The sequence below is a fragment of the Zonotrichia albicollis genome, chromosome 5, assembly GCF_047830755.1.
Source record: "Zonotrichia albicollis isolate bZonAlb1 chromosome 5, bZonAlb1.hap1, whole genome shotgun sequence".
NCBI lineage: Eukaryota > Metazoa > Chordata > Aves > Passeriformes > Passerellidae > Zonotrichia > Zonotrichia albicollis.
Window position 1 is genome coordinate 20,256,495 of NC_133823.1, and position 26,913 is coordinate 20,283,407.

General features: G+C 41.2%; 2 protein-coding genes and 1 long non-coding RNA gene across 5 annotated transcripts in view; 2 read left to right on the plus strand and 1 right to left on the minus strand.

The window, feature by feature from the left end:
- Positions 1-16,374, plus strand: part of METAP1 (methionyl aminopeptidase 1) — a 29,766-nt gene extending 13,392 nt beyond the window's left edge. For 2 of the 3 annotated variants that reach the window (XM_074540956.1, XM_005484622.4), the window contains exons 4-11: positions 195-255; positions 1,444-1,535; positions 2,266-2,349; positions 3,823-3,961; positions 6,537-6,668; positions 9,048-9,191; positions 11,310-11,375; positions 11,544-16,374. In XM_074540956.1, coding sequence (XP_074397057.1) covers positions 195-255; positions 1,444-1,535; positions 2,266-2,349; positions 3,823-3,961; positions 6,537-6,668; positions 9,048-9,191; positions 11,310-11,375; positions 11,544-11,704 — 879 coding nt within the window. In that variant the 3' untranslated portion in view covers positions 11,705-16,374. The remainder of the gene's footprint in view (positions 1-194; positions 256-1,443; positions 1,536-2,265; positions 2,350-3,822; positions 3,962-6,536; positions 6,669-9,047; positions 9,192-11,309; positions 11,376-11,543) is intronic. The other variant, XR_012580390.1, reaches the window with a different exon arrangement.
- On the minus strand, positions 16,174-25,650 carry LOC102072465 (alcohol dehydrogenase class-3). Its single transcript, XM_005484623.3, has 9 exons — positions 25,502-25,650; positions 22,756-22,857; positions 21,693-21,834; positions 21,022-21,109; positions 20,024-20,243; positions 19,252-19,512; positions 18,390-18,525; positions 17,420-17,558; positions 16,174-16,476 (listed from the first exon to the last, which is right to left on the minus strand). The coding sequence occupies exons 1-9, from the start codon at positions 25,511-25,513 to the stop codon at positions 16,452-16,454; spliced, it is 1,125 nt and encodes a 374-aa protein (XP_005484680.1). The 5' UTR covers positions 25,514-25,650; the 3' UTR covers positions 16,174-16,451.
- Positions 25,564-26,913, plus strand: part of LOC141729138 (uncharacterized) — a 31,576-nt gene continuing 30,226 nt past the window's right edge. Inside the window, exon 1 of the long non-coding RNA XR_012580391.1 lies at positions 25,564-25,720. This is a non-coding gene — a long non-coding RNA (uncharacterized LOC141729138). The remainder of the gene's footprint in view (positions 25,721-26,913) is intronic.

Below are 26,913 nucleotides of genomic sequence, written 5' to 3' on the forward strand. Positions count from 1 at the left end.
AGCAGCAGAATGTCTGGGATTGAAACTTGGAATTTTTGGAGTGTTTACATACTTTGCAACTTTTTCTAAATGGATTTTGCCATATTTCACATGAAATATTTCATATTGTATTTAATTTTACTGTGTGACTCTGGTTTTGTAACTATAATAAGTGTTGCTGCAACCTAACCAGCTTTGCCTGTGATTTATTTTAGACACCCACAAGACCTGTGCCAAGTTATATTCAGAGACCGGATTATGCTGATCACCCACTAGGTAACCTGAAACAAATCACATTTCTGAGTGTTACGTTTGCTCTCTGTTTTCCTTTCCATTGAAAAAGCCTTTAGTGCATGAAGGAGATACTGGAGAAGGGAACCTCTTGTCTGTTCTCACCTTACTACTTCTCCCCAGTAACTTACTCATTTTTAAAAAATCATGGTTGCAAGTATTTTTTGGAAGTCCAAAGTTTGTAATTGGTTGTCTTTCAAAGATGGACAGGAAATGGAGAGTTAGTTAATTTGGTTTTGGGGTTTTTTTTATCTCAAACATACAAGTCCTAGTTCTGTTGCTAATTTGATAACAAGCAGCAATCAGTTGACTGTCAAGATAAATGCTACTAAACCATTCTCTGTGGCATCAGTGTATCTGTTGAAAGTGTATTATTTTATAACAGAACCAAGGAAACCTTGCAGTATGCAACCCCCCCAAAAGAAAACTGGGATATGAGTTCCAGCTGGTTTTGGACAGAGAGGGCATGCACATTAAAATTACTTACTTACTGGATTGTTTTGGTATATTCCTCTTTTTATACCAGTATTGGGGCTTTGCATTTCCCCAAAAGACTGCTATGAAGTCTATTAGCACTATTTTTTAATCTTAAGATATTCCATAGTTATTTCTTAAAGAGTGTGAATATTAAAACAACATAAAATACTGGATTTTCTGGGGTTGTTCATCTATAAAGCTGAGATTGTACAGAATTTGGTAGGAAGGATTTACATGTTTTTGTCCACTGATTATTGCAGTAGCATAACCAGGTATATTCCCATGCTCATGTAACTCATTATGACTGTGTTAGAATGTAATTTTCACGAATTATTTTCCAACAGCAGCTGAAAAATGCCTTTCTATGATTAACACCATTTCCTTGTCAACCTGGTATTTAAGGTTGTGTTTTGACTAACTGGACATGATGGTTTTATGCAGTAAGTAAATGGGTTTCCTGAGCACATGGGGCATTATGGTGTTGTGGAAGGCTTATGAATTCCAATTAATCTGAATAATGTTATCATACTGTGGCTTGGTGGGTTTCTTTCTTTAGGCTGTGGTGAGAAAGTCTGTACTTCTATTGCCCTTGGTAAGCTAAGGAAGTTCCTGGATTGGATATGTGTAGCAATCATCACTCTATATAGCATGGAGTTTTTTCTTTCTTTTTTAGTCTTCTCCCTTTTTTCTTTTCAGGAATGTCTGAATCAGAACAAGCTTTAAAAGGAACCTCTCAAATAAAAATACTGTCATCTGAGGATATAGAAGGGATGCGAGTAGTGTGTAGGGTAAGGGGGTTTTGATTTTTCTGGCAAGGTGCCTTTACAGTCTTTAAAAATCTATAATAATTTTACCCCTTTTTACAGCACATTTGAGAGTACAAATGTTCAAACCACTTTAGAATGCTGAAAAATAGTTTGGGAAGCTTGATATCTTCTGGCTTTTTTCCTTCGTGTGACCCCAGTTCCCAGTAAAGTATTTTGCAAGCAGAAGGATGACTTTTATCTGTTTCGTGCATTTGTTATTACTAGTAAGGCAATCTGTGCCTGACACATTGTGTTCGTTAAGAATATGTTTTATAGTGCATAAATGAGAACTTTTTCTTCTCTTGGAGTTGGTACTAAGTAAAAACTAAAGAGCAGAACAAAGCCTCATCCTTAAAAATTTTTGAAAATGAGCTGTTCAGTTGTAATCACTTCCTTGTGCATAAAGTCAAACTTTGAAATGCATTAGGTAGTTTGATTTAAGATTATGGCATTCAAGGAAAATGTGGTTCAAACCTTACCTGGGATATTGTCAGCTCTCACAGAGGTGGCTGAGTACACCTGGAGGCATCTCAAAGTCTTTCTAGAACCCAACGTCACACAGCTTTCCTGGTTATTTCCTGCTTAGTGTAGCTGTCAAAAATGGGTTACAAATCTTTTTGAGAGTCGTCCTGGCCTGTTTAAAATGAACTTAAATTGAGCCAATAGATCAATTTAAAATCTGTTTGAAATTTTTTATTTATTTCATTTGCAGCTTGCTAGAGAAGTATTGGATGTTGCTGCCATGATGGTGAAACCAGGAGTAACTACTGAAGAAATTGATCATGCTGTCCATTTAGTAGGATAAGTTTATTATTCTTCTGGTGTTTATAAGTGTTTTCTTCTATTGCTTTATTTTAAATGATTATTGTGTGGTTTTCTTTGTTGCATGAATTCCATTTCTTTATTTCACACTGTTTCCCACTTTGAAATTGGTAGGTAGTGCAGATGGCAGAAATGAGCTACAGTGCAATGGTAGGCTCAAAGTGGTTTAGGAACTCCTGGGCCTCTCTCTGTATTAGTTGCTTCCATATTTCTGGCTTCAGGTATCTTCTAAGTTTCTTTGCTTGCTTTCTCAGTTAACATCATGTTTTCTTTCTTCTAAACCCTTTTTGCTCCACAGATACCATTATATAAAGAACAACATTTGTAGGCCATGGACTTCTTGTACTCTGTGGTTGGCTAAGACGTACAGAGGAGAAAGTTAAATTATTTATGATTGGGAATCAGAACTGAGGTGCCTCAGAGAGAAGTGAAACAAGATGTTTGATGCAGTCTGACAAAGCCACAGTCCAGTGAAGTGTTTAAAAAACATGTTCAAGAATGCTTCCTGCCTTAACTTTCTATAGATATTGGAACTTTGCTTTGCTGTCTTCTCTGTGAATCATTTAATCTGTGCATTGTGAGAAAGGAAACAGTTTTGGTATAGTTAAGTTTGTTAGAGAGCTTCCTTTTTGTCTGCATCTGCAGGTGTTGAGCTAAGATGGCTTTCATTAGGCTGGAGACTTCTGTTGAACTGCATTAAACAGTTCAAAACTGTTAAACACAAACTACTGCATTAAACATCAAACTGCTTGCTTAGGCACATTGTCTATATGAACAACTAGTAGTTAACATGGAGTTACCCCTCCTCAACAGTTTATGGAAACTTTGGCAGGTTGTTGATAGTGACTGATATCCCTAACTGGTATTTTTCAGTTTTCAAAACAGTACTTTTTTTAGAAATTAAAAAAAAAAAAAAGGTAACACAACATTTTTTTTCTCAGTACTTTGCTCACAAAGTATGTGTATATATGTATGTGTAAATATATATGAAATGTGTCAGTTTTGCAAAAATACAGTAAGGTTATTACAGTGAAAGGGAAACAGCTTAAGGTTTTAAAGCTGGGGGGGAAATAGTGCTAAATATTATTTTGTTTAGCTTGCGTGTCTTGCAGAAATCTCAGACTGAGCGCTTAAAAGCAGTAATTGAAAATGACTTTTTAAGACTGAGTCAGTATTGCCATGCATTGTTTCAAACCTGAATATCTCAGCATTTGCAGTCAAAGATGAAAATGAGTAGAAACAAAATGAAAGTAGCTTTAATTTCTTCCTGGTAAGAGATGCAAGGTATAACAAAAACATTGCCCGGAAATGCTTGAAGAATCTTATTTTCTTGAGTCACTGCTTTTCAGCCTGTCATTCTTACTGTAAAGCTGTTGCACATATGTTTTTTACAGTGTTTTTTCTTTGTACAAAACCTACTAGTGTAAATTGTATTTTCTCTATTTAGGCTTGTATTGCAAGGAATTGTTATCCTTCCCCTTTGAATTATTATAATTTCCCCAAGTCGTGTTGTACGTCAGTGAATGAAGTGATCTGTCATGGAATTCCTGACAGGAGGCCATTGCAGGAGGGAGATATTGTTAATGGTAAGTGCTGTGAAAATGAACCTTCAGCATTGTTATCTTGTGTGCACTTAAACCATGCAGTAAGGTGAAGTTTCAGAAGCAGGCAACATCATTAGAATACCTTCTTAAGAGAGGCTTTTGTTCTCATTTACCAGTTAGGTTCTTCTCATTTACCTCTACTCTTTACATACTTTAATTAATGAATTTTTTAAATAAAGTAATTTCAGAACTTCAGTCCACTTGAAGAGCTTTAGTTCTTCTACCCTGATCTGTGCATTAGTATAGTGCCTGAGTATTCCACTTGTAGGCTAGATTCCACTTGTTCCAGTGTATATATAGAATGTATATTGAATAGAATGTATATTGAATTATTCAACTGGATTAATTCTGTGTGAATTCTGGATTAGATGGCTCTAGAGTGTTGCAATTTTGCTATGCTCATTGATGATTATGATGACTGTAGAGGGTCCTAATGTGCAGGCATTGTGTAGGTGTATGTTATCTTTTTTTGAGCATCTCACAGCCTAACAATACCAGCTGATTTTTGTTCTTGGTACTCAAGGTGCTTAGGCCTTCTTGGGTGGTGAGAAATACTTTTATAAATTATTTGACCATGTCTTGTTTTAACCTTCATTTCTTCTTGGTTTGGCAGTAAAAATTAATGACAATTTTTTTGTACAAACATTTTCACTTTTGTGTATTGCATTGGTTTACTTTTCTCTTACCTGTAAATAAATACACAGAGTATGCTAAGGTTTGACCTACCTCTAGAAGCAGGTTGTAATTTTTTTAGATTATCAGATATTTAATACATGTTGGCTTGTAATAATAGCTAGTAAGTCTACATCTCGGTGCTGTGGGTACCAGCATTTTCAGAACAAGTCTCATGATTGCTGCCCCTGTCTAGGTAAGGTATAGTCTGGTTGAAAGCTCTGAGCTTGTAGGTACATGTAACAATGTATGCCAAAGTTCCTTTGTCTTACTTCAATTTCAAAGATGATGCCTTTGCACAGCTCTTTATTATTGCCAGCTATTCTGGCATTGCTGGAGTCCAGCCTAAGAAGCCCAGCTCATAGAATCATGGTTTGGGTTGGAAGGGACCTTAAAGATCATTTGGCTTCAACCCTTGTGCTGTTGGCAGGGACACTTCCAGTATAAACCGGGTTGCTCAAAGCCCCATCCAGCCTGGCCTTGAACATTTCCAGGGATGGGGCATCCACAGTTTCTCTGGGCAGCCTGTTCCAATGCCTCACTACTCTCACTGTAAAGAATTTTCCTTTAGTATCTGATCTAAACCTACTCTCAGTTTGAATTCATTCCTCCTTGTCCTCTCTGTACATGGTCCTGTAAAAGTTACTCTCCATCTTTCTCCTTGGCTCCCTTCAAGTGCTGGGAAGCCACAATTAAGTCACCCCAAAGCCTTTTCCAGGCTGAACAATCTGAATTCTCTCAGGTTTTTCTAATTGAAGAGGTACTGCAACCTTGTAATGAATATGGTTGGCTTCATCTACACAGCGTCTTACCTCTGCTATTTGCATACCAAGGCTGTACCTCAGCCCTAGAGAGCACCTTCTGTAAAGGGCTCTAGTCACACCTCTGTCCACATTCCTGCACTTGATTGAGCTTGGAGCCTTCTGCTTTGTTATCATGAGGAAGAACTGGGCTTCTTTTCTGTAAAGTAGAGGCTCAAAAGCCTCTTGAAAAGGAGAACCAGAACAGTTTACTAAGAGCGATAAAAAAGGTACCTTGGAGGGGATGTACCCAATGAACAACTGAAAGGAAGCGTCCATCTTTTTCTTTATTTAAAACTTTTTAGCCTGGAAACCATGCCAAAGGCAAAACAAGTTTTTTGAGCCCCAGGAACATGTCATCCAGAAGGTGATGTCTAGTTGTTGAGACCAAAGTGTATTTTCCCACATCTTCCTATCAAGATGGTATTGATCTCTCTCAGCAGCTCATGTATGATTTTCCTAAAGTATTATTGAACACTACAGCTCCCTTCATGACTGTTTACCTGGGAGAGGATTTGGGTGTGGGTTTCTTCATGAATACCAGAGCATTGGCCCTTCTAGTGGGTTTGGTGATCTAGCAGCTATTAGACCTACCAGCTGACCAATGAAGACTTAGAAACAGAAGTTCCCATTCTGCCATAGCAGGACAACTTGATATGCAAAACAAGGACTACATACCTTTTAAAATTTAATTTCCCCCTAGAAGTGCTGGAATTAATTCTGAGAAAGTACATTAGCCAGGTAAATCCCCATAGATCAAGGAGCTTCTCTTTCCCGTTTTTATATTTAAAAAACCAATGATAGCTTGCTGTGTTTGTGTTGCATTGTTGGGGGAATTTTTTCCTCCTCTTCCCCCTTTTATTTCATTAAATCAAACTGTTCACCAGTGCAACACTAACTTACAAATTATTATATAGACTCTACAGGATAAGCATGAAGGACCTGCTTCTGCTGGAAGAGTTTTCTTAGGGCGTTCTTGTGCAGTAGCACTTCACAGTTGGAGTGCCCCATTTGTTTGTTGTTTGAGCAGCGGGAGGCCGGGGTGGGAAGCAGGCGCTGACTGCCTGTGTGTGCTGTGTTGGCAGTGGATATCACCGTCTATCGCAACGGCTACCACGGGGACCTCAACGAGACCTTCTATGTCGGAGAGGTGGACGAGGGTGCCCGGAGGCTTGTCCAGACCACCTACGAGTGCCTCATGCAAGCCATCGATGCAGGTGAGCCCTGCCTGCAGCAGGAAGCTTTAGGTTCTCAGAAATGCTTGCTCATGTTGCCTCTGCTCAGGGCGGCTCCTGGTGAGCACACAGAAGCGCTGGTGCGTGGTCACCAGCTGGTGACGGATGCTGTGTAATGCAGTCATGCTTCTGTGAGTGCTGGCTGAAACTTCTTTTTAAATGTGGGCTGACGAGGGAAATGCATTTGATGCTGAGCTGATCTGCTGATGATACTGACATGGAAACAGCCTTTTTTTGAGCATTGATGAGTAAGAGTCCTTGGTCTGAGTAACTTAGAGAATGCAACAAGCAAATTATGTTTTGGAAAACCCTACTTTTATGATTTGTATGGTGTTGCACAGTGAACTGATAAGGTAAAACATTGTGTGAGCACCTAAACATATCTCCTTAGCCCTGCCAAACCTGATGGTTACTTAATAAAGCTAGTTAAGAGCTCTTGATTTTGTGTGGCAGTGTGCCAGAGAAGACAGATCCTTATCTTCCAGTACCTACAGAACTTTAATTATCTTGCTTAGATAACAGTCAGGGCAGCTGCATCAAGATATACAATGAGATAAACATGCAGCTACCTTTCCGACTTCAGAAAACAAAAGAAGAATTTCTCAAGTCCCTGGAGGTACTTGTACCATTTGTATCTTTTGTACCCGGCAGCTTCTTAAAATCCCCATTATAACTTAATCACTTCTTGGCCTCTAAAGATTGAAGTTTAAGGTAGTATATATATTAAGGCTTTAAACTTGCATTTAATGAAAAGTAAATGTAAATAAAAGACATTAAAATGAGCACAATTTGGGTTAATAATTTGGAGATAGCTAGTCCAGCTGAAAAGACAAAAATCCATAGGATTGATGTCTTGTGGATCCGTTGTGTGATCAAGAAATTACTGCCAGGTTGAGCTGTGAAGAACAAATTACCTGTTTTTGTGGGATTGCTGTTCTGAAATGACCACTTTGTTTTTTAGAGCTAAACCAGAACAGTGTGTATCTTTGGTCCTGTACTTTTTTATAGCAATTGTTACATGGGTTGTCTCTTATCCTTTGTATCCTGGCTTTGATGTAGAAACTATGACAGAAATTCCCCTGTGTTTGTTACAATGAGATTAAAATTCTCACTGTAAGTCTTTTTTACCAATTTTTTAGATGCTGTAATGTGTTTTAAAGGGTTTTAGACATTGCATTTGAGTAGGATTTGTGGCAGAAAGTGTCTCACCTGTTAAAAGGGGGTCACCTCTCCCCTCTTTAAATCATCTCAACATCTTGATGTTGGACCAGCAGAGCTGTAGCTCTATGAGAGAGAAGCAGAGGGCTCCTGGCTCCATTGAAATGATTTGCATGTGCTGTCAACCCCATACTTCACAGCTATTTAGCACAAACATCACAGATTAATCTCTTCCCCACCATGTCCTTTTTGAATTTTTGGAGAAGTGTGTATATTCCAGTAATACAAGTTTCTTGTTATTTTCTGTAAATTCAGCTTAAGGGTTTCAGTTGTGGTCGCTTACATTAGCAGAGAATTGAACTAAATAGTTGCTTCACATAAAGCTTAAGTTTTATGTGAACTCTGCTTAAGATGGCTCCACACAACCACACATGTGGCTCCTGAAGAAGCAGCATATATTTAGGGAGCTGGGAATAGTCTTGCGAAAGCTTGATATTTTGTTTTAAGGGGCTCAAGGTTGTTTTTGGGATGAATCTTCATTAGCTGAATGATGAAACATTGTTGCTTTTATGGTATTATTACTCCCTTGTCCAAGTGCTTAAAGTGAATTTCTCACACCATTTTCGTGTGTTTCAAATTCTCTAACTTGTAAGGCTTCCTAAAGGGATTGTCAAAAAAGTTAAACCTGAATATGAACATTCTTATTTGCTGTAGCATTGTCACTGAGAATCTTGTCTAAGAGTAGATACCCATATTCCCTTTATTTTTCTAAATATCAATCCTTTGTGTGTGTTTTGCACCTAGTAGAGGGATAAATGTATATTAAAATATGGTTCCTACATTCATTGCAAAAAGCACTGCAGCTCAGGGTGTGAGAGCTCACCAAGTCCTTTATTTTTAATTTCAAACTTTGACATCCTTTTAATGTGGGCAGCTGCATCCATGAAAGGAAGAAAGTAGTATCCTTGTGAAAAAGGTGTTTTCTTCTGTCTCTCCTGGTTTTTTTTTAATATGAGACAGTTTCTTCCCTCTCTCAAGTTATTGCACTCACATACACACTCAGTGGATTAAGTGATCATAGGAAGTTGCACACTGGAACAGCTGGACACACAAGCCATGAGTGCTACAGAGATGGTGTTTGATGGTTAGTTGTGTTGAAGGAAAGCTCTCTCAGTTCCCTTCTGTGTCTCTTTAATTTTGCAGTGAAGCCTGGTGTTCGGTACAGAGAACTGGGGAACATAATTCAGAAACATGCTCAAGCAAATGGATTTTCAGTGGTTCGGAGCTACTGCGGGCATGGAATCCATAAACTTTTCCATACGGCTCCTAACGTGCCCCATTATGCCAGTGAGTATTCATTCCCTTTGAGCTGTCCTGTCGGCAAGTGATTTGCAGTGAATGCACCCAATTTACTTGAGCCATCAGGTTGGCATTTTGGCACTTGAGAAATAATTTTTGTTTTTTAACTCTGAACCATAGCATGCTTTATGAACCTGTGCCTACATTATCTGCCTGCACTAATGGTTAGTCTTAGCTCTCATCAGTACTGGGTAAGTGCTCAAAGTTTTTGCCTGAATTCCCAGCTGAATTCCCTTAGACATTCTTGTCTGACATGAACTGCCAAATGTTTCTCTCCTTAGAAGTTCTATGCCAAACCTCACTGCCATTTAGAGATGCAAATAAAAAGCTCTTTGAATAGTATAGATGGGTGTTGTGCCTGAATATGGATCCTGTTTCTTTCACTTCATTTGAGTGTTGTCATTTGGTATTTCTGGAAACTTTATCCTAGTGTGTGGCAGAGGAGGAATGAGCATTCCCCCAGTAGTGGTAGTTTTTGTCAATGTCCATGGCACCATGACAATTTTTCCAGCAAGACTAAGAAACAACATCCACAGAGGCAAAGGACATAAGGTTAAGTGCCAGTGGACAACTAAGGGCAGAGTAAAAATCATGAGGCAGTGATCAGCAGTTCACACTCACTTCAGCTGTAAAGCTGCCCTGATCATAGGACACTCATTTCCTCAGACCTGACAGGTGCCTCCATCTTCCCATCTCCTAATGAGCTTTAACATGTGTTATGGTTATAGAATATAGTCTAGCAGTTCCTGACTTTCATGTCATCATTTCCCCAAGTTACCTTTCTGACAACAGAGAAAATCTGTTAATTGCAGGGTAAAGGGCTGTCAATTCCTGGTATGTACTTTTTGTTGTGTAAAATGAAGAAAATATGGATTCTTTGGAGGTGGAGAGCTTTTTATACCAATTAAAATCCAATCTAATGCAAAGGAAATTTCTATCTTTCCTGGCTATTTGGAACTTTGAACTTTTTTTTTTTTTTATTGGGCAAATATGTCTGTTCCCAGAAAGAAAGATTCTGGTATTTTTAAATACAGAGTCACAGCAAAAGTGGAAATATCTGACAGACTTAAAACCTCTTGGAGAAAAAAGAATGCTGCTGCTTATTTCTAGCCTAGTATGAAAGGAGTTTGAAGAGCAAAAAGATAATTTTCTAAGAAAAATGTTCTGTCGCTGTTGTGGCAGCTTGATGTCTGAGATTTTTAAAGCCTCTAGGTGATTTAGGCAGTGTAATAATTTAACACAATTAAGGTTTGATAGGGGGATGTAAAATGAATGCAAATTGTCTACAGCAGCAAAGTAGCTTGGAGCTAGTGGTTCCTGTGCAGTTCTGGAGTTTGTTCCAGCTCTCAGGCTCGGTTACATTGGAGCTGTGCTGTCCTTCAGGTGAAACAGGACAGAGGAAATGGGCTGAAGCCTTTCTCCAGTCAAACTGCACTCTTGGAGTCATGCTGTCCATCAGTTCATGTGCTTCCACATAAGCATTTTCAGTGCATTTAACATCAAAATGTTCCTGTGATATTGTCCTGGATGCTTCAAAATGCTCTGCTATTTTATGTTAGCTGATGAACACAGCATTATCCTCTGACACTGCTGTGACCCCATTATCCAGGTGATGAGGAGGCACTGTGTCTTTCATTAATGGAATCATGGGATTACTTAACCACTGTCACATTTTGACAATTTATTGGAGCTAATGGCTCAGTGCAAACAAGTAAGGAGATTCCGAGCCTCCTCTAAATATCTTGAGTGCTTCTTACTTCTGTTTTTTAATTATGATTTTCCATTATAGAAATGTGCAGAAATTCCTGTATTATATTTTGTCAGTGTTTTATAGAGCTAGAGTTTAAATTCCACTTGGAATTGGAGAGAAAGACAGCAATTAATTTTAAGCATCTTGAGTAAGTATTACAGTGTTGGTGGATGGGGGAGAAGGAAAGAGCTAAAGGAAATTTTTATGTATATGTAAAAATGGAGAAGTGAACAGGTCATCTCAGAAGGGTTTTTCAGACTTTACTGTGTTTCTGTTGTATTCTGTCAGGACAAGGATTTGTTCATTTTACTAGCATGGTGTTCTTCTTTCTAACTTGAGTGTTTATTTTATTGCAGAAAACAAGGCAGTTGGAGTGATGAAGCCAGGCCATGTATTTACAATTGAACCAATGATCTGTGAAGGTGAGCAGTTTTAGCAGTAGAGTAAAATGGTTACTCTCGTTTGTCCTAAGTAGTGATGGAACAGGGTGCTGGTTCTATCCTGTAGAGCTGATAGATTTTTTCATTTCTCTTTGGGGGAGTGATGGCTGTTATTTAAAAGCTGGCAGGAAGTGATGCTCTCTGTTTCAGGGGGCTGGCAGGACGAGACCTGGCCTGACGGTTGGACGGCAGTGACGAGGGACGGGAAGCGCTCGGCACAGTTTGAGCACACGCTGCTGGTCACAGACACGGGCTGCGAGATCCTCACCCGCCGCCTGGACAGCACTCGCCCCCACTTCATGACCCAGTGATAGCCCACACTGAGCAGGTGCATCAGAACCAGAAATATATATCTATTTTTTGCCCCTGTACTATGCATTTTTTTAAGAGTACAGACTAGAAAGATGTCACCATTTACTTTGTTCTCGGTGATTGTAGATAAGAGGAATATCTCGAAGAACCTGACCCAATGTCTGCAAAAGCAGAGAAGAATTTAAAGAATTTCCTGCTTTCCTCCTACCTACAACACTCACGCTGTACTTTCCTTTTTTCTTCAATTATCTCTTTAGCACCTTTCTTCCAATTAGACCCACAACTGCTTCTGTTGCTGCCATGATATTAGCTAGAAAAGCGTGGGTAAGCTTTCCCACTGGGACTTGATATTTTGGGATCCAGGTTTTTTTCACCATTTCAGTGTGCCCTGTCACTCTTGGTTTGTGAGAGGCGCCTGAGATTTTAAGCATTTCTTATTCCAAAGACTTGCTCTTACTTCTGCAGATACTATTTTGGGCCTTGTTTGTTTATCAGTTGAGAAGGGGGCAGAAGGGAGAAAGACACGCACGTACAAGAATGGGCTACCTTTAATTCTGCCCCCATCTCTCTGCTGGTGGTGATTGCCACTGTGGGTGGCACACTGTGTTTATGGCAGGACTCGTTTCTCTTGCTGGAGATTTGATAGGATGGGAAGTTAACAAAGTCTGTCTTATATGCAGCTGCCTGGAATAAGCTGCTTTTTGGCAAAGCAGTACTTGCAGGCAGCCTCCTGCACCAAAAGTTTGGTGAAGCTGATGTATCAGACTTGCCTAGGTAAAGGAATGCAACAAGAACCAAAAAGATCCCATGATTCATGGGATCCCTACGTCTGTTAACTGTGGGGCATCTTTAAAAAGTACATCCACAGTAGCTGTGGGGGATTGGATTTGCAAGACTTACAGTGAAGTAGTATCTCAAAACAAGTCTGAGTGTGTGAAAATGAAACACCTTCAACACTGTATTCATTTTCTTTTGGTAATTTTTAAACGGGTCATTTTCTTCCCCCTTGGTTGAGTGAGTTTGAGGCTTTTGGGAAGTCTTAGGGGGGCAGCTATGAAAACTGATCTTTTTTTCCTCAGACAGGGTATAGAGTGGGCAACGTTGGTATAAATACCCCTTTATATTTTGTTAGTGGGTCGTGGTGAGCTGAAAATGGTTGTGTTAAGGAGTGTGGATTGATTAAGCCTCTCTTTTCTCTACCCTTTCTTTCTCCATGCCCATTTCCCTTTCATCATCTTTAGTGTCTCTGCTGAGGGAATAAATTTTTTCTTCTGAATTGTAATGAAAAATTTTTCAGACCCCATTGTGGACTTCATCTTACACCACTGTAACACAAGAAACTTAAGCCAAGACAGACATTAAAAATCATACAATCGTGGGCATAAAATACACCTCTTAGAAAATGTCTGGTGAATTTGTTGCCACAGATCCAAGAACATGAAGTGCTGCATACCCTTGGCTCCCTTTGGCACTGCAGAATTTAGGTGGGGGAAAAGGGTTAGTGCTTCACAGAACTGGACTCGTCTACTTCCAAATTTGCCAGAAAACATCTCTGCCCTGAGTGCCTCAGACCTCTGTTGCTGTATCACTGCAATGTTTTCATTACTTTATTCTTGTTTTAATTATGCAGTAAAGCGACCTGAAACGATGCACAGAGTGCATGTGCGTGCGTGTGTGTGTAGAGATTTTTAACAAAACAGACTGTAGTACCTGAGTGGGATTACCTGTGCTGAATGAGCTGTGTTGAGGAGATGCCTGTCCTGGAGGTTTGCCCACCATATCCTTCACTTGAATGGTTACAATGGTCTTGCCTTTTCTATGTGTGTGTGTATGATGCAGGGGGTGGGGGGCTTCATTTTTGGTCAATAAAATAAAAGTTGCAGCTGCTTTTAACAGAAATAAGGGTTTTTTTTGTCTTGTAATCCAAACCCAGACATAGAATTTTCAATTACATCCAGGTTTGCTTGCAGTGGTGTAAGCCCCACTGGTAGATGCAGGTACCTACCAGAACTCATCCTTAAACCCACACATGTGCCACTTGGATACCTCTTTGTTGTTGCACTGATACAACCAAATTTAGCACATTTTTAATGCAAGTAGGCTATGACACTATGTATTTCTGCCTATAAATTGAAATCACAGCATGGTAACTGCTTGTAATGAGTTCATACTAGTGTATTTTTAAATGAGTGGGAAGCTTAGTTAGCATCTACACCTGATCTTGCAACATAAGAGGGCACATCAGCCTTGAAAACAAAATTTATTAAATAAAAATATTAAGAAAAACTATTTTTTCAGCTATCTAGACATGACATACTAGACTTGTGCTGACTGGATTGTGGAAATCAACTATTTTTATTCTTACAGAAGTTGCTATCTACTTAAATAAAAGATCCTATCTTAAATCTCCTTTTAATGAACTTTTTAGCAATTGTATACACTTTTACCAAAAACACAATCCTGCAACTAGTTCTGAATCAATCTCTTAATGTATTTTTCCTTTACAGGACTAAAGGGAAAAAAACATTAAAATTACTTATTTTACTGTAAGTCAGTGTGAAAATCCTTCATGCTGTTTCTGCAACTTGACTTGAATATTTAAGGAGAGAAGGTTTGGTAGATGGTGTGTAAGAGTAGCAGCAGGAGGGGCCAGCCTGCGTGTTTCACATGCCAGCCAGAGAGTGCATGCACATTGCCGTCACAGCGGATGCGCAGTTCAATACAGTACCTTGGTCACCAAAAATGGGGTAGAAGCTCTTGGCTTTGAGTCCCTTGGTTTGCTGAACAACTTCAAAAAAACCCCTATTTCAAACATGCCCCATTCAGTCAAAAGCTTTGCAGGATGAAGTAGTGGCTGGGACAGCAACTCCTCAGGCTGGGAAGAAGCTGGAAGTCTTTGGCCCAAGCACTGTGGTATCACTACATTCTTTGTTGTTGGTATTACAGCCTGGATTCCCACAAACACTCTGAGATGCAGATTCTCTGAAGTAATAATGTAATGCAGACAAGATTTTGTGGTTTTCATCTAGCCTGTGCAGCACAGAGGAACAGCTGTTCAGTGTAAGTATGTTAACTCTGTTAGATCCAGCTGGGGGGTGGTTTGCCAGGTTAGCTAGTATTGTATTGATATAATCTTCTAATTATGGACTACTCTCACTGGAACAGCTTAACAGCAAATTTTCTACTGGATTTTCTGATGTTCAGCCAGCCTTCCTGGAGCTACAAGGTATTGAGAGTCACCTCATTGCTGAGCTAAAAGGCTCAGTTTTATGTTACCAATTCAACTTTTATTTCCTCCTGATGCTCAAAATTGAATTCTTATGACATTCACATTTGTTCTTTACTGTCTAAAATTAAGTAGAAATGCAGTACCTCAACTACTTTCAGAATGCTGTAGGGGATATTTTTTAGTGAGAGATGGAAAAGATGTAATTGTCCCAGTTATATAGCAGTGGCTTGGAATAATTGTTGGTGGTGAGAGGGAATTTCTTCTAATAAGATTACTGTTTGCATTCTGTGTTCTCTGCTAGAAGTTATTTTGACCAGAGTTCTTTAAAACATGAAACTTCTCCCTTAATCAGTGTCCTTGATTCACTGAGAAACACTGAGTTTCTGTGTATCTAACTTTTTTTTTTTTAACTGGCTGGGCTGCCTCTGCTTTGCAGTCTATTTTCTGCTATTTCTTTATGTTTTTCTGGATGTGAGGCACTGATTCCAGGTTTCAATACAAAAAGAACCTTATCTAGTCAGTTCACTAAACCTAGAGTTAAGAAAACCTGCAACTCCAAAACTGAGACTTAACCCCTTCCCCTCCAACAAAAAAATCCCAGGAAACCCTGCAGTCATCATCATGCAATGCTCTTTCCTGTTCCCCTGCAGCCCTCAAGAGCAGACTTGCTCTAATTGTAGTATTTCCTGCTTCAATGGCACAATCAGGTTTCTGACTAGAGGTGGCAATCCCATGCTGTGTGTTATTGCAGTGTTGGCTGCAAAGTTTGCTTCATTTGCCAGTAAGTTAAGGAAATGGGACAACTGTCCTACTGCAGCCTTGGAGGACACCACTAGAGCAAGTGAGCAGAGCAGTTTGTGCCATGATCTTTACCAGAGGCTGCCAAAGAGACCATTGAGAAATAAGGCAGAGCACGGAGCACCCCAGTGAACATGGGTAACCCTGGACACCAAAGTCTGCTCTACATTTGCCTTCACGGTGATCTGGATGTAGTTACAATCCACTGTAGCCCTAGAATAGCCTCAGAATCTTGGCAAGTTCTGGCCCCTCTCTCAGCACAGCTGCAGCAAATGCAGGCTGCTTCTCACCCCTGTGCTCAGCTGTGCCTTGTGCAGTGAATCCCACAGCGTTTGCTGCAGACTCTGCAGAACACTCCCTCTGTCACATACACACTGAAATCACTAGAGGAAAACAAGAAAGACACAGTCACTCTTAATGCTAAATAATTCCAACACTGGGTTTAGAAATAAGCTTTTATTAAGTCGATTTGAGTTAGCCACTATTGAATTTGAGGAATGAGTATAGAAACAGAAGTTCCATAATCAGGACTAATTCCATAATGCTATTCAGTGATTAACAGTTTATTATTTAGTACCCAGAATGCTCACCCTAAAATACACATCTTTCTAGTCCCAGTGAGTTTTCAGTTGCTTGATTCTATCTTCTGTCAAAAATTCCATTATAACAAGGCAGTCAGTCAGCATGGTGCTGGCCACTTAGAAGATCCATATTTGGCTCTAAAATTTCAGGACAGTTCGAATGCTTAAAATAAAAAAAGAAAAAAAAATTACCAAGAACTCAATTTTCTCCCCATCTCTCCCCTCCCTTTCATTGTTGAGACATATTTTAACTTCTGTCTTTTGTCATGAATGAAGTCATGCTTATGCCTATGATATTTATTAAAAATCCAGGATAATGCTTGTTCTCTTCAGTTTTTCTTTCTCTCCTCCAGTAAAATAAACTCCAAATGAACTCTTTTTCATACTAGGTGTCACTTTTCAGTAGTAGCCAAGGAGCAGTAATATGTACAGGCATTCTCCCTTTTGTCTGTTTGGAAAAGGTTAGGTAGCTTTCATTATTAGTTTCCTTGGACATGCTCATGTATGAATAAAGCACTGAAATGATACTGAAGTTTGTAACTGGGACAGGGATCAACTGCTGGATGAAATTTGCATAAATGCAGTGTTTCCAATTGTAACAAATACAGTCGACTGATTTATCCAAAATAGAATCCATATGAGCTGAAGCAGATAGAGCTAATACCTTCTCCAAAGTTACATACAATAGATAGATATGAGGATTGAGGTCAAATACAAAGACCGTGCTGGTTTCTGGAGACAGTGGTCAAAACTATTTGTCTATCTGCAGAGGATCCTAAATATTACTGAATAATCTTCAGTCTCTTTAAATTCCTTATTATAAGGGAGAATGTTTAGCAATGGTGAAAGCCTGAGACTGACCTGTCCCCTTTACCAGCTTTTCATCTCTATTTCTCTTTTACACTGTTGCTTGCTTTTACTGTGTGCCTGTGTTTTGGCACATGCCTGGAAAGTCAGAGAAGTGTGTTTTTATCAGAATCAATGCATGTGGTATATGTTACCCTTTAGCTTCCCTGTTTAAAATATGACAGTGGGCAGGGAGCCTGTACTTTGACAGTGTCTGATCAAGAAGTGTCTTGTATACCTTTCAATATTGTGAACATTACCTTTTTCCTGAATGCATCAGCTCAAAAGCCTCATTGATTTTGTCAAAAGGCAGCGTGTGAGTCACAAATTCATCAACCTTGATCTTTTTGGACATGTATTCAGTCACCAGTTTTGGTACACTGTCTACACTCTTCCAGCCTGAAAGAAGGAAAACATGCCTTGTTTTTTCCCTTTTCCACCCATCTCAGAAAATTAAAAACACAGCCCTAACAAAACTTGTATGATCAATATGAAAAGGAGCAGAGATGAGTGACATGTCTGTCCCTCATACAGAGGTCTGGCAAAAGCACACATTACCCAAACACAAGTATTGGTGAAAAATCTTTTACTAGGTGTTCCAGCATTCAGCATTGACGGCAGCCCTCACCTAGGAAAGTATACACATGGCATCTCTATCAGGCCCTCTACATTCTTTATAACCCAACCCAGTAAGTTTTTTATTGCTTGGACAAAGAGCAGTGTAATAATTCAAAGTCTGAAATTGAACTTCCATCAACTTCAACAATTACTGAATTCTCAAAAAAAAGAACTCAATGTGGTTTTGAGTTGACAGCAGAAAATGTGTATCAAGCACTTGTTTTGTCATGTTGGCCTCACAATTTACTTAGTGGTTAAGCAACACAAATATGTAAGTTCCCATCTCTCCAAAGACCAGGTCCTTTCACTGTATGGAACTGAACCAAACCTTCACTTGGTGGTAAAGCAGTTTCCCTATCCCATTCCTTTAGTACTGAGTAGTATATAGATATATTCTCTCTTCAAAATATGTTAGATATGATACCAATGTGTTAATCTGTACCCTTTCTGTAGGAATAACAGATTTTAAGAGTCTTTATCTTAAAAGCCAACGTAGCATTTATGAATAGCCTGTCAATAGTATATTTCTTGCACAAGCAAAGCCAAGGGGGCTTTCTTCCCAGCTTTAGCCCAGAGTAAATTATTTTTATCCCCACAGCAAGAGAGAGTTACCTCCAAATGCAGTCCCTTTCCACGTCCGCCCAGTTACGAGCTGGAATGGCCGTGTGGAGATCTCCTGGCCAGCAGCAGCCACTCCGACTATCACACTGAGTCCCCAGCCTTTGTGGCAGGCTTCCAGGGCAGCCCTCTTCATGGACAGACAGGACAGAGCAGGGTGTTTATTGCTGAGGTTTACACTGCCTGGACTGGCAGCACTTCCTTTCCCCCAGTTAATGAATCACCACATCAGCATTTAAGGAACAGTAAATACACTGAAAATTACATTATATTTTTCATTCAGGGTTCAGATTCCCTTACACTTTTAAAGATTCACTTTGCCCTTTTTATATCCTATCTGGCTTTCAGAGAAGTCACTCTGAACTCCCACTGAGAGTCAGGATAAACTGTAATCACAGACCATATTACCAACAGTAAGGAATGCTACTGTAACTCCTGAAAATCCAGCCTTACATTTAGTAGTACTTCTGCATTTCCAAAGGTGAAATTAATTACTTGAGAAATTAGGGAAATGCTTAGTGATCCCTGAGATTTTACTGTTCATTGCACTATAGATTTTATAAGAGTTTTGTTAATTTCAACTGTCAGCACAGAGAAACTCAGGACCTCAAAACAAGTCTGATTAAGGAAAAAACATTTGTAAGTGCCATTTTCAACCCAAGAAGTAGCAGCTGCTTCCATTACATAATTAGGATTGAGTGTGAATTGTCCTTATGAGTCATAGCAGGTATCATTGTTATTAAGAAAAAAAAAAAATTAGTGGATCTGGCATATTTTATCTTAAGAAAGCAGCTGATCTTGCTGTTCAGCTGAACTGGTCCCTCCCTGCACACGCTCCTGTTTGCCAAGCACTCACCATGACTCCGACGTTTCCAATGCACTCAAATGAGTAATCCACACCACCATCGGTCATCTCAACCAGAACCTCCTGGATGGGCTTCTTGGAGTCTTGGGGGCTGATGCACTCAGTAGCTCCAAACTCTTTGGCTTTGGCATACTTATCCTTGTTAATGTCAATGCCAATGATCCGGGATGCTCCTGCTACTTTACAGCCCATAATAACCGCCAGCCCAACGCCTCCCAAACCAAACACGGCACATGTAGAGCCAGGCTCCACCTAGGAGTAACAAAGGAATCATGAGCAACAGAAAAAAAATTCATCCTTCCAGGGGAAGAAGAAATGCAGGTTAAGGAGGTTGTAATAAAGGAAAAATGGAGCAAATATACATGGCTCTGAGATTTTATAGACAAGGGAAGCTATATAGAAATTTAATTCTAAAAGCTCTTTAGGCACTACGCCCCTTCTTTTGTCTGAAGACTCATGTCCACACACCTACCACTTCCATCTCACCCTGAGCTTCAGGTTATCAGAATGACTTGCAGCAAGATGAACATGAACCAGAAAAGTAATTCATATATAGCTGCTGTCAAAAGGGGTGCAGAATACTCCACCTGAATTTCCTCCAAAGGGCAACGGGGTCTTTCTAACCTGATCTGGCCTCTTATGGGGAAGTTAGAAATTCTTAGCTAAATTTCATCAGTTGAAGAGGGAGCACAGATTTGGGTACATCCCCTTTTCAGTCCTAGTGTAGTTGCTAAGCTGTGTGTGCCACAAGGCCAGCCTTTACCTTAGCAGTGTTGACAGCAGCCCCATAGCCCGTGGAGATGCCACAGCCCAGCAGGCACACTTTATCCAGAGGTGCTGCAGCATCTATCTTGGCTACGGAGATATCAGCCACCACGGTGTACTCAGAGAAAGTGCTGGTCCCCATGAAGTGGAAAATCTGCTTTCCCTTGCAGGTGAATCTGCTGGTACCATCAGGCATGACTCCTTTCCCTTGAGTGACTCTTGAGGCAAAGACAGGAAAGTGCAGAGCTTTAAGCAGCAAATACTTTCACCAGATGGAATCCACCAAGCAGCACAGAGAGGCAGCTGCATACTTGCACCTTTGTATTCTGACCACTTTAGTAAACCTAGAAGTTCACAGAAGTGAGATGCTAAACTCCTAAAACCTTATGCAGTTAATTCCTCCAGGGAAAACCTGAAAGAAATGGAGTTTACTCACATGTTGACCTTATTAGTTACCAATGCTACCTGTGCCACAGCACCACACCACTGTCTTGGCCTCCTTCAGTGCCCTCCCCTGAACAGCACCTGTCAGGTTATGTCACTGGGGCTTTTTTTGAGTTTGGGAGATTTTTTTTTTTCAGAACAGGAGCTGCAAATTTATCTGGGAAGCAGGTGTTAAGGAAAAAAAAAGAGCTGCCTGTATGATTTTGTACCACTTGAGAGCTTTGGTGTTCACTCCCCAGAGCTACATTCCCTGAAGTGGTTCCCTTAAGTATGGATTAAGTATGGAGTCAGAGCATTTATGTTTTCCAACCTGTGGACACAAGGTAGTAGTTTGCACCTTCACATACTTGAAATGAGAGAAACAGTTTTATTTAAAGGAAGAATAGAAATTTTAAGGAAGACTAAGTGGCTCCTGAAACACCTGCCTTCCAAGTCATTAAATGATGCATCAACAGATTTATTCTTCAAAGAAAACTCCTGTCAATTGCTTTTGCTAACTACAGCAGGTATACACTGAACAAATACCATAGCATGTGTCAAAGTCATACAGACCTTATCTTCTGGCACAGGTTTGTTTTAGGATTCTTACAGAACTTGCACTCTCCACACTGCGGGATGTACAGAGGGATAACAGTGTCCCCTAAGGAAAAAATGTTCTGTGTCTAGTTATTGAGTCAAGCAAGGCACTGTGAAAAAAAATGGAAGTTACTTGATTCTGCATGTTTTGCTGTGAGCTTGAGTTCACTTAAAACCTTTGTGTACCAAAAGCTGTTTATTGTATACAGAGGTATTATAGAGTGCCAGATAAACAACTTTAATCCTGGCTGAGCAGACAACCCATCTGAAATTCATCATTCCAGAACAAGTAGCAATATTATTGTGAAACAAAACAACCCTAAATCAACACTGAACAACAAGACTAAACACTTTAGGCCTTTTAATTAAACCAACAGATAAAAACTACAATTTGAAAAAATAATAAACCCCCAACCCTCTTGCAATTATACACTGATCTGATTTCAAGTAAAATAATGCTCTTCTGGGCTCTTTCAAGCTTTAAATTTGTCTCACAGACCACAGAAATCTACACAGACATACACCCCAGAATAAAATACTGTATTAACTCCTGCAATATGGCATTTCAGTGGCCCCATTTGACAGTGAGTCTTCAAATAAAGTAACACTTTCAAGGAAGGCAGAAAACCTGTAAGCTATTTCCTTACCCTTCTTTACTTTTGTTACTCCTTCCCCAACACTCTCTACAATTCCTGCTCCTTCATGTCCCAGGATCACAGGGAAACATCCTTCAGGATCAGCACCACTCAGAGTATAGGCATCAGTGTGACAGACAGCAGTGGCAACTATCTGTGAAGAAATAAATCATCTGAGACACCCTGAAGAACAGAATAGTAGCACAGATCTAAACAATTCCCTGTAGTCAGAAATAAGGAACAATTGCCAGGTCAAAGTTCTGGCAGCATTTGGGATATGGGCAACATACTTTCAATTCCTGGCAAGCAAGTTTTTCTTATTTTGAAAATGCAAAGTCACAACAGTACATTTTTATAATTTCCATCAACCAAAATGTGACATTGAAAGGGGTAAAAGATGACCTGTCTTTTCCTATAGCTAGAAATCAGTGCTCCAAGTCCTCTCAAAGTAGTTTAACATCTCAGATTTTAAATAAGTTAAGACTCAGAGGTAAAATTTCCAGACAGACTGTGCAGAACTCTCAGTACTGCATAATTCCTGCTTAAGTCTTCAGCACCATGCATAAATCCTTTCCACAGGAATAATTTTCACATTAATGTATACTTTTTGGCAGACACAGGCTCCTGGAAAGTCCTGATGAAATCAGAAACTTGGGTATAGGGAATCCAAGAGACCAATCCCAGCTCAGCAGCCAATAACTTATGGCCTGACTGAAGTAAAATCCAGCTGGTTGCACAGCTGCCACAAATGACAAATTGCTGTCCTTGAAACAAGATAAAGGTGCTCCCAGCCTCAGATATTTTGAGAGAACTTGGTCTGTAACAACTGGAACTGATTCTCAAGATTAGCCATTATCCTCAGACCAGACTGTGAAGTGAGACTAGTAGAAATTAAAAGTGTTTTCCATAAACAGAAGATCTAAATACTGTCATTTTCTTCTCTGTAAAGCCAGATGAGATACTAATGAACTAATGACATCTATTCAACATTTCTTCTGTTGGCAAACAAACTATTCATCTTCAATACTCAGTCTCCTAAAATAGAAAACATATAGGTAAGAACTGATGTAATTACCTTGATACGAACTTCATGAGCTTTTGGTGGAGCAACTTCCACCTCCTCAATAGAGAGAGGTTTACCTGCCTCCCAGGCAACAGCAGCTTTGCATTTAATAACCTAAAAGACAAGAACAAGAAAAAATAAGAGGACATCTGCTGTATGGTTAATTTAAAATAGTTCTTGTTCAGCCAAGTGAGAAAATAAAAGCAGCACTAGTGGCTTTTGGAAAGAATCCCAGATCTGAAATTCATAATTTCAACACAAAGGTTTAATTGCCCCACATTTGCTTTCAGCAAGCTAAACAATAATGAGTAAGCCAAGATCTGAAATTTGGATGTCATTCTCTTACTGTGTAAAAATATAATAAGCCTGGGAGTGCTTGGGAGACACGCTGCAGTGAAGGGAGCAACATGAATGGAAAGGCTGCATGAAAAAATGGTGGTTTAACATCCAAGACTGCCATTCATTTCAGGTATGTTCATTAAACACTGTGCTTGAAGCTGGAAACTTCAGAAAGGGAACTGTGGAGAACCACATCAAGACTGAATTTCCTGTTCCTGGTCAGGATGGTTTCCAAGTAGGATTCCAGCAAGGAGATGCAGCTGACATGCAGAGCCCCCAGCGATGCAGAGGGACCAGAGGGACTTTGCTGTAAGGCTCTAACACCTCTGCTGGGGCCACAGGGATCACTGTTAGCAAGTCTTCACTCACTGCTCTCAGTGCCACAACAAATCCTGCTCTGCAAGGTTTTCAATCCCAACGGTGAGAGCCTGGATAAGAGAGCAGGATCTCTGGATCTGGAAATCCTATTGACAGCTACATACACACCAGTGACTGAGAAAATTAGCAGGCATTACAGCCAAACGCTCTAGAGCAGCTTCAGGATAAGCATCTGGATTACCCTTAGAGGTTGGTTTCATGAAGATGACAAGGTCTAAGCCATTGCTATTAGAAATATAAACCAAGAGAAGAACATGACATTTTGTGTGTTCAAAATAGCTGTGCTGTACCCATGGAATGCTTGAAAGAGAGGATTAATGTAAATTCCCAAGATCAGCAATACATTTACTCAGCCTTTTTGAAATTTCACTTGCTGGAAGAAATTACAGTGCCAAGAGCACCTTTTGAGCTTGCCAGCTCTCATGCATCACCTGTGATCAGCAGAAAATAATGGCTAGTCTATGCCATTCTTACAACAGTATTTCTGTTGTACAATAAACAGTACGAGGCTTTGCCAGAGCCAGTTAAAATCCTCACTGCACCTGTGATAGCAGAACTTAGATACCTATCTTGGCTTAAATTTGGTAAAATAAATACTACAGACCCAAAAAAGCTTTGTAACAGAAAACAGGTGCCTATTCCAGTAGCCAGCAGGGGTGTAAATTAGACAGAAACACCCCTAACTAGAGCTATGAAATCTTCTTGTCCTGCTTTTTAATACCAGGGTAAATATTACAAAAATGCACGGAATGCGCCATAGCAACTAACTGTGGAATCACAAGGTGAGCCATCAGTCATAATCTCTAAATCTACCAAAGATTTTGCCAGAAAAAAAAAAATCTAAATTCAAAGCACAAAGTGCAAGGGGAGCCATCATTCAGTAAATCATTTACTGGTTTTCAATCCATCCCCTCATCCTCCCCTCATTAAGTCATCACTTGTTCTTGCATGGGAGACTGCGCACTCTTAAAATTTGATTTCCACAAGCTTAGTTAAACACAAATTAACGACAGAGAGGAGAAAAAAAAGTCTTCTTACAGAATAAATCCTGATCGTCTAAAACTAACGGTATGCATCTGGAAGCACATTTTGAAATAGTAATTTCTCAATCAGTCCATACAGCCACAAAGGCTCCTGGACTATTTAGAGTGGGTATCAGGAAAGCCCCATCTTTTTCTGCCCTATTATTATTCATAACTTTCCACTGTTGCTTTGCTGAAAATCTTGAAGCCAACAACTGGAAATAAAAAATTGGAAATAAAAACCAAAACACCAACTTCTAGCAGTACTTCACTTCCTCTATTACCATGCTTGTGGCCCCACACACCATCAGCTACCTCAGTCGGGATGAAACCGAGCTCTGGCAGGGACAGAAGCCGCTCCAAACCCCAGTGCCCGCCTGGAGCAGCTTCAGCGTCCGGCCAGGCGCGGCCGCCGACCCGGCTCGGGCCCCGGGCGCTGACCGCCTGCACAGAGCTCAGAAAATACTGGCACAAGGTCTGGGCTATGGCGCTGTTCCTACAGCCGCGCAGCAAACGTGCCAGCAATGGCTTTGCGAGCAGGCAGGTTTTGTTTTATCCCTTCTTTTCAGCCGGTTCGGTCGCACCTGCCCGAAACCCACAGGAAACACGCAAAGCTCAGGGTCTTCTGCTCATTCCTCCACGCCGCGACCCAGGAGCGGCCGGAGCGCAGCCTCAGACCCCAGGACGCGCACGGGGCTGGAGTACAACACACGGCGGGGAGCGAACGCGTGTTTTCCTTCCTATCCTGCAAACACTCACAGCGGGAGCCTCCCACGCCAGAGCAGCGGCACCGACCCCGCATCACGCCTCACACGCGTGGAGCAGGAGCGCGGAGGAACCCAAACAACCCCAGAGCCCCGGCCAGCGCTGGGGCCAGAAAGGCGACGGCGAGCCCGGCCCGAGGCCCCGGCAGCGACGGCAGCGCAGGGCAGGGAGGGCTCGCTCGTCTCGTCCTGCCCGGTACGGGACCCTCCGCCCGCCCCCGGGCGACCTTCCCGCCGCGGAACGCAGAGGCTCACCCCGCTCGCCATCGCGCACGGCTACGGCTGCCAGCGGAAGGGGAAGGGAAGCCCGCCTCCTTCTCCGCTGCCTCTCTCTCCGCCTCCTCTCAGGGGCGGGCGAAGGAAGTGGCTCCTTCCTCTCTTCTTCGCCTCCCACCCTTGTAGGGCACGGGGGCGCTGGATCAGTCGCCGGCTCCCTGTGGGCTTTTCTTCCCGCAGACCGCGGTGCGGGCCAAGGTCTCTGTGTTTCCTGAGGGTGCCCGCAGTGTAGCCTTGCCGTGTGGCCGGGTTTGTGGCTGCACCAGTGTCTTCCATCGCGGCTCCTTTGGTCCGGCCGGCAGATGGACGTTACTGTGCCCGTGAGGGAGCAGCCCGCTGTCCCGGCCCATGGGTTTGTTCTCCCTGGTTGCCCACATTCCTTCGCAGCTAACGGAAGCCACGGCCGCCTCTGCGCCGCTCCCTGAGGGCCGCAGCAGTGCCTGGGTGTGCCTGCCTTCCCCGGGCGGGGGAATGCCGCCCTGGCTCCCGTTCTGGGGTGCTTGATACCGCCTACGTCCCACCTGGGCACAGGGGGAAGCCGAACATGGCTGCAGAACCATGTCCTTTGTGCCTGAATCTGTTCTTGGCTGGACAAACTGCAATGGTGCAGGCTTTCCTGGGTGCCAATGTGGAGACATTACTTCAGGCTGGGTGAAGGCAGTGCACTGCCAGGGTAGGTGAAGGGATCCGCAGTAGGATGGAAATTTTGACTGGGCTTCTTGACGTTCCATCCAGCAGCCTTTGAAGCAAAGGAGCTATTGCTGCAAGATGGGATCATTCACTGGCTCATGTTGTTGTTTCATTTTCTGAAAAACAGTCTTTCTCCAGGAAGGGTAGGAAGGGCTTCTTGTGAGGTCTGCAGACATGATTGTGTAAAATGAGGGGAACAGTTCTGCCCTGAGCTGTTGGGATTTTCCACAAGAGGTGATGGTGCTCGAGGAATGGCAGGGTGTAACTAAGTCACCCTCAGTAGGAAAGGGAATTTTTAATTTCCAATGACATGCTAACAAAAGCTTAGCAAATATCACAGATAGACAACAGCACCAGCATTTGGAAAATTAGTAGCAGGACGTAAGCAGCTATGGCATTTAGAAAATAACATGAAAGTAACATTTAAGAACAAAACTAAAATGAGAAACTAAATCTGTAGGCTCATGAAAGCTGCCATGGAATTGGAGGGTAATATGGCCATATGAAGGTAATATATAGGTTACACACCTTGTTGTTGAAATCAACACAGGCCTTGTCAATTTCCTTGGTTAAATTCAGCTCTGCCAACCTCTCGCTAATTTCACGCTCTTGGCCACCCCTGATTTGTCAGTGCTTCCAAAAAGCCTCCAAGCATTTTATGTTTAGCTAAACTCCACAGATGCTCTGCTTTTTTTAGTATC

Excerpts from the sequence above, each read along its gene's own strand:
- LOC102072465 (XM_005484623.3), bottom strand. Across the intron at positions 21,110-21,692 it reads AGTAACAAAAGTAAAGAAGG|GGGACACTGTTATCCCTCTG; the intron begins GTAAGGAAATAG and ends TTTTTTCCTTAG. Across the intron at positions 16,477-17,419 it reads CTGATGCATTCAGGAAAAAG|CATTCGAACTGTCCTGAAAT; the intron begins GTAATGTTCACA and ends TTTTATTTTAAG.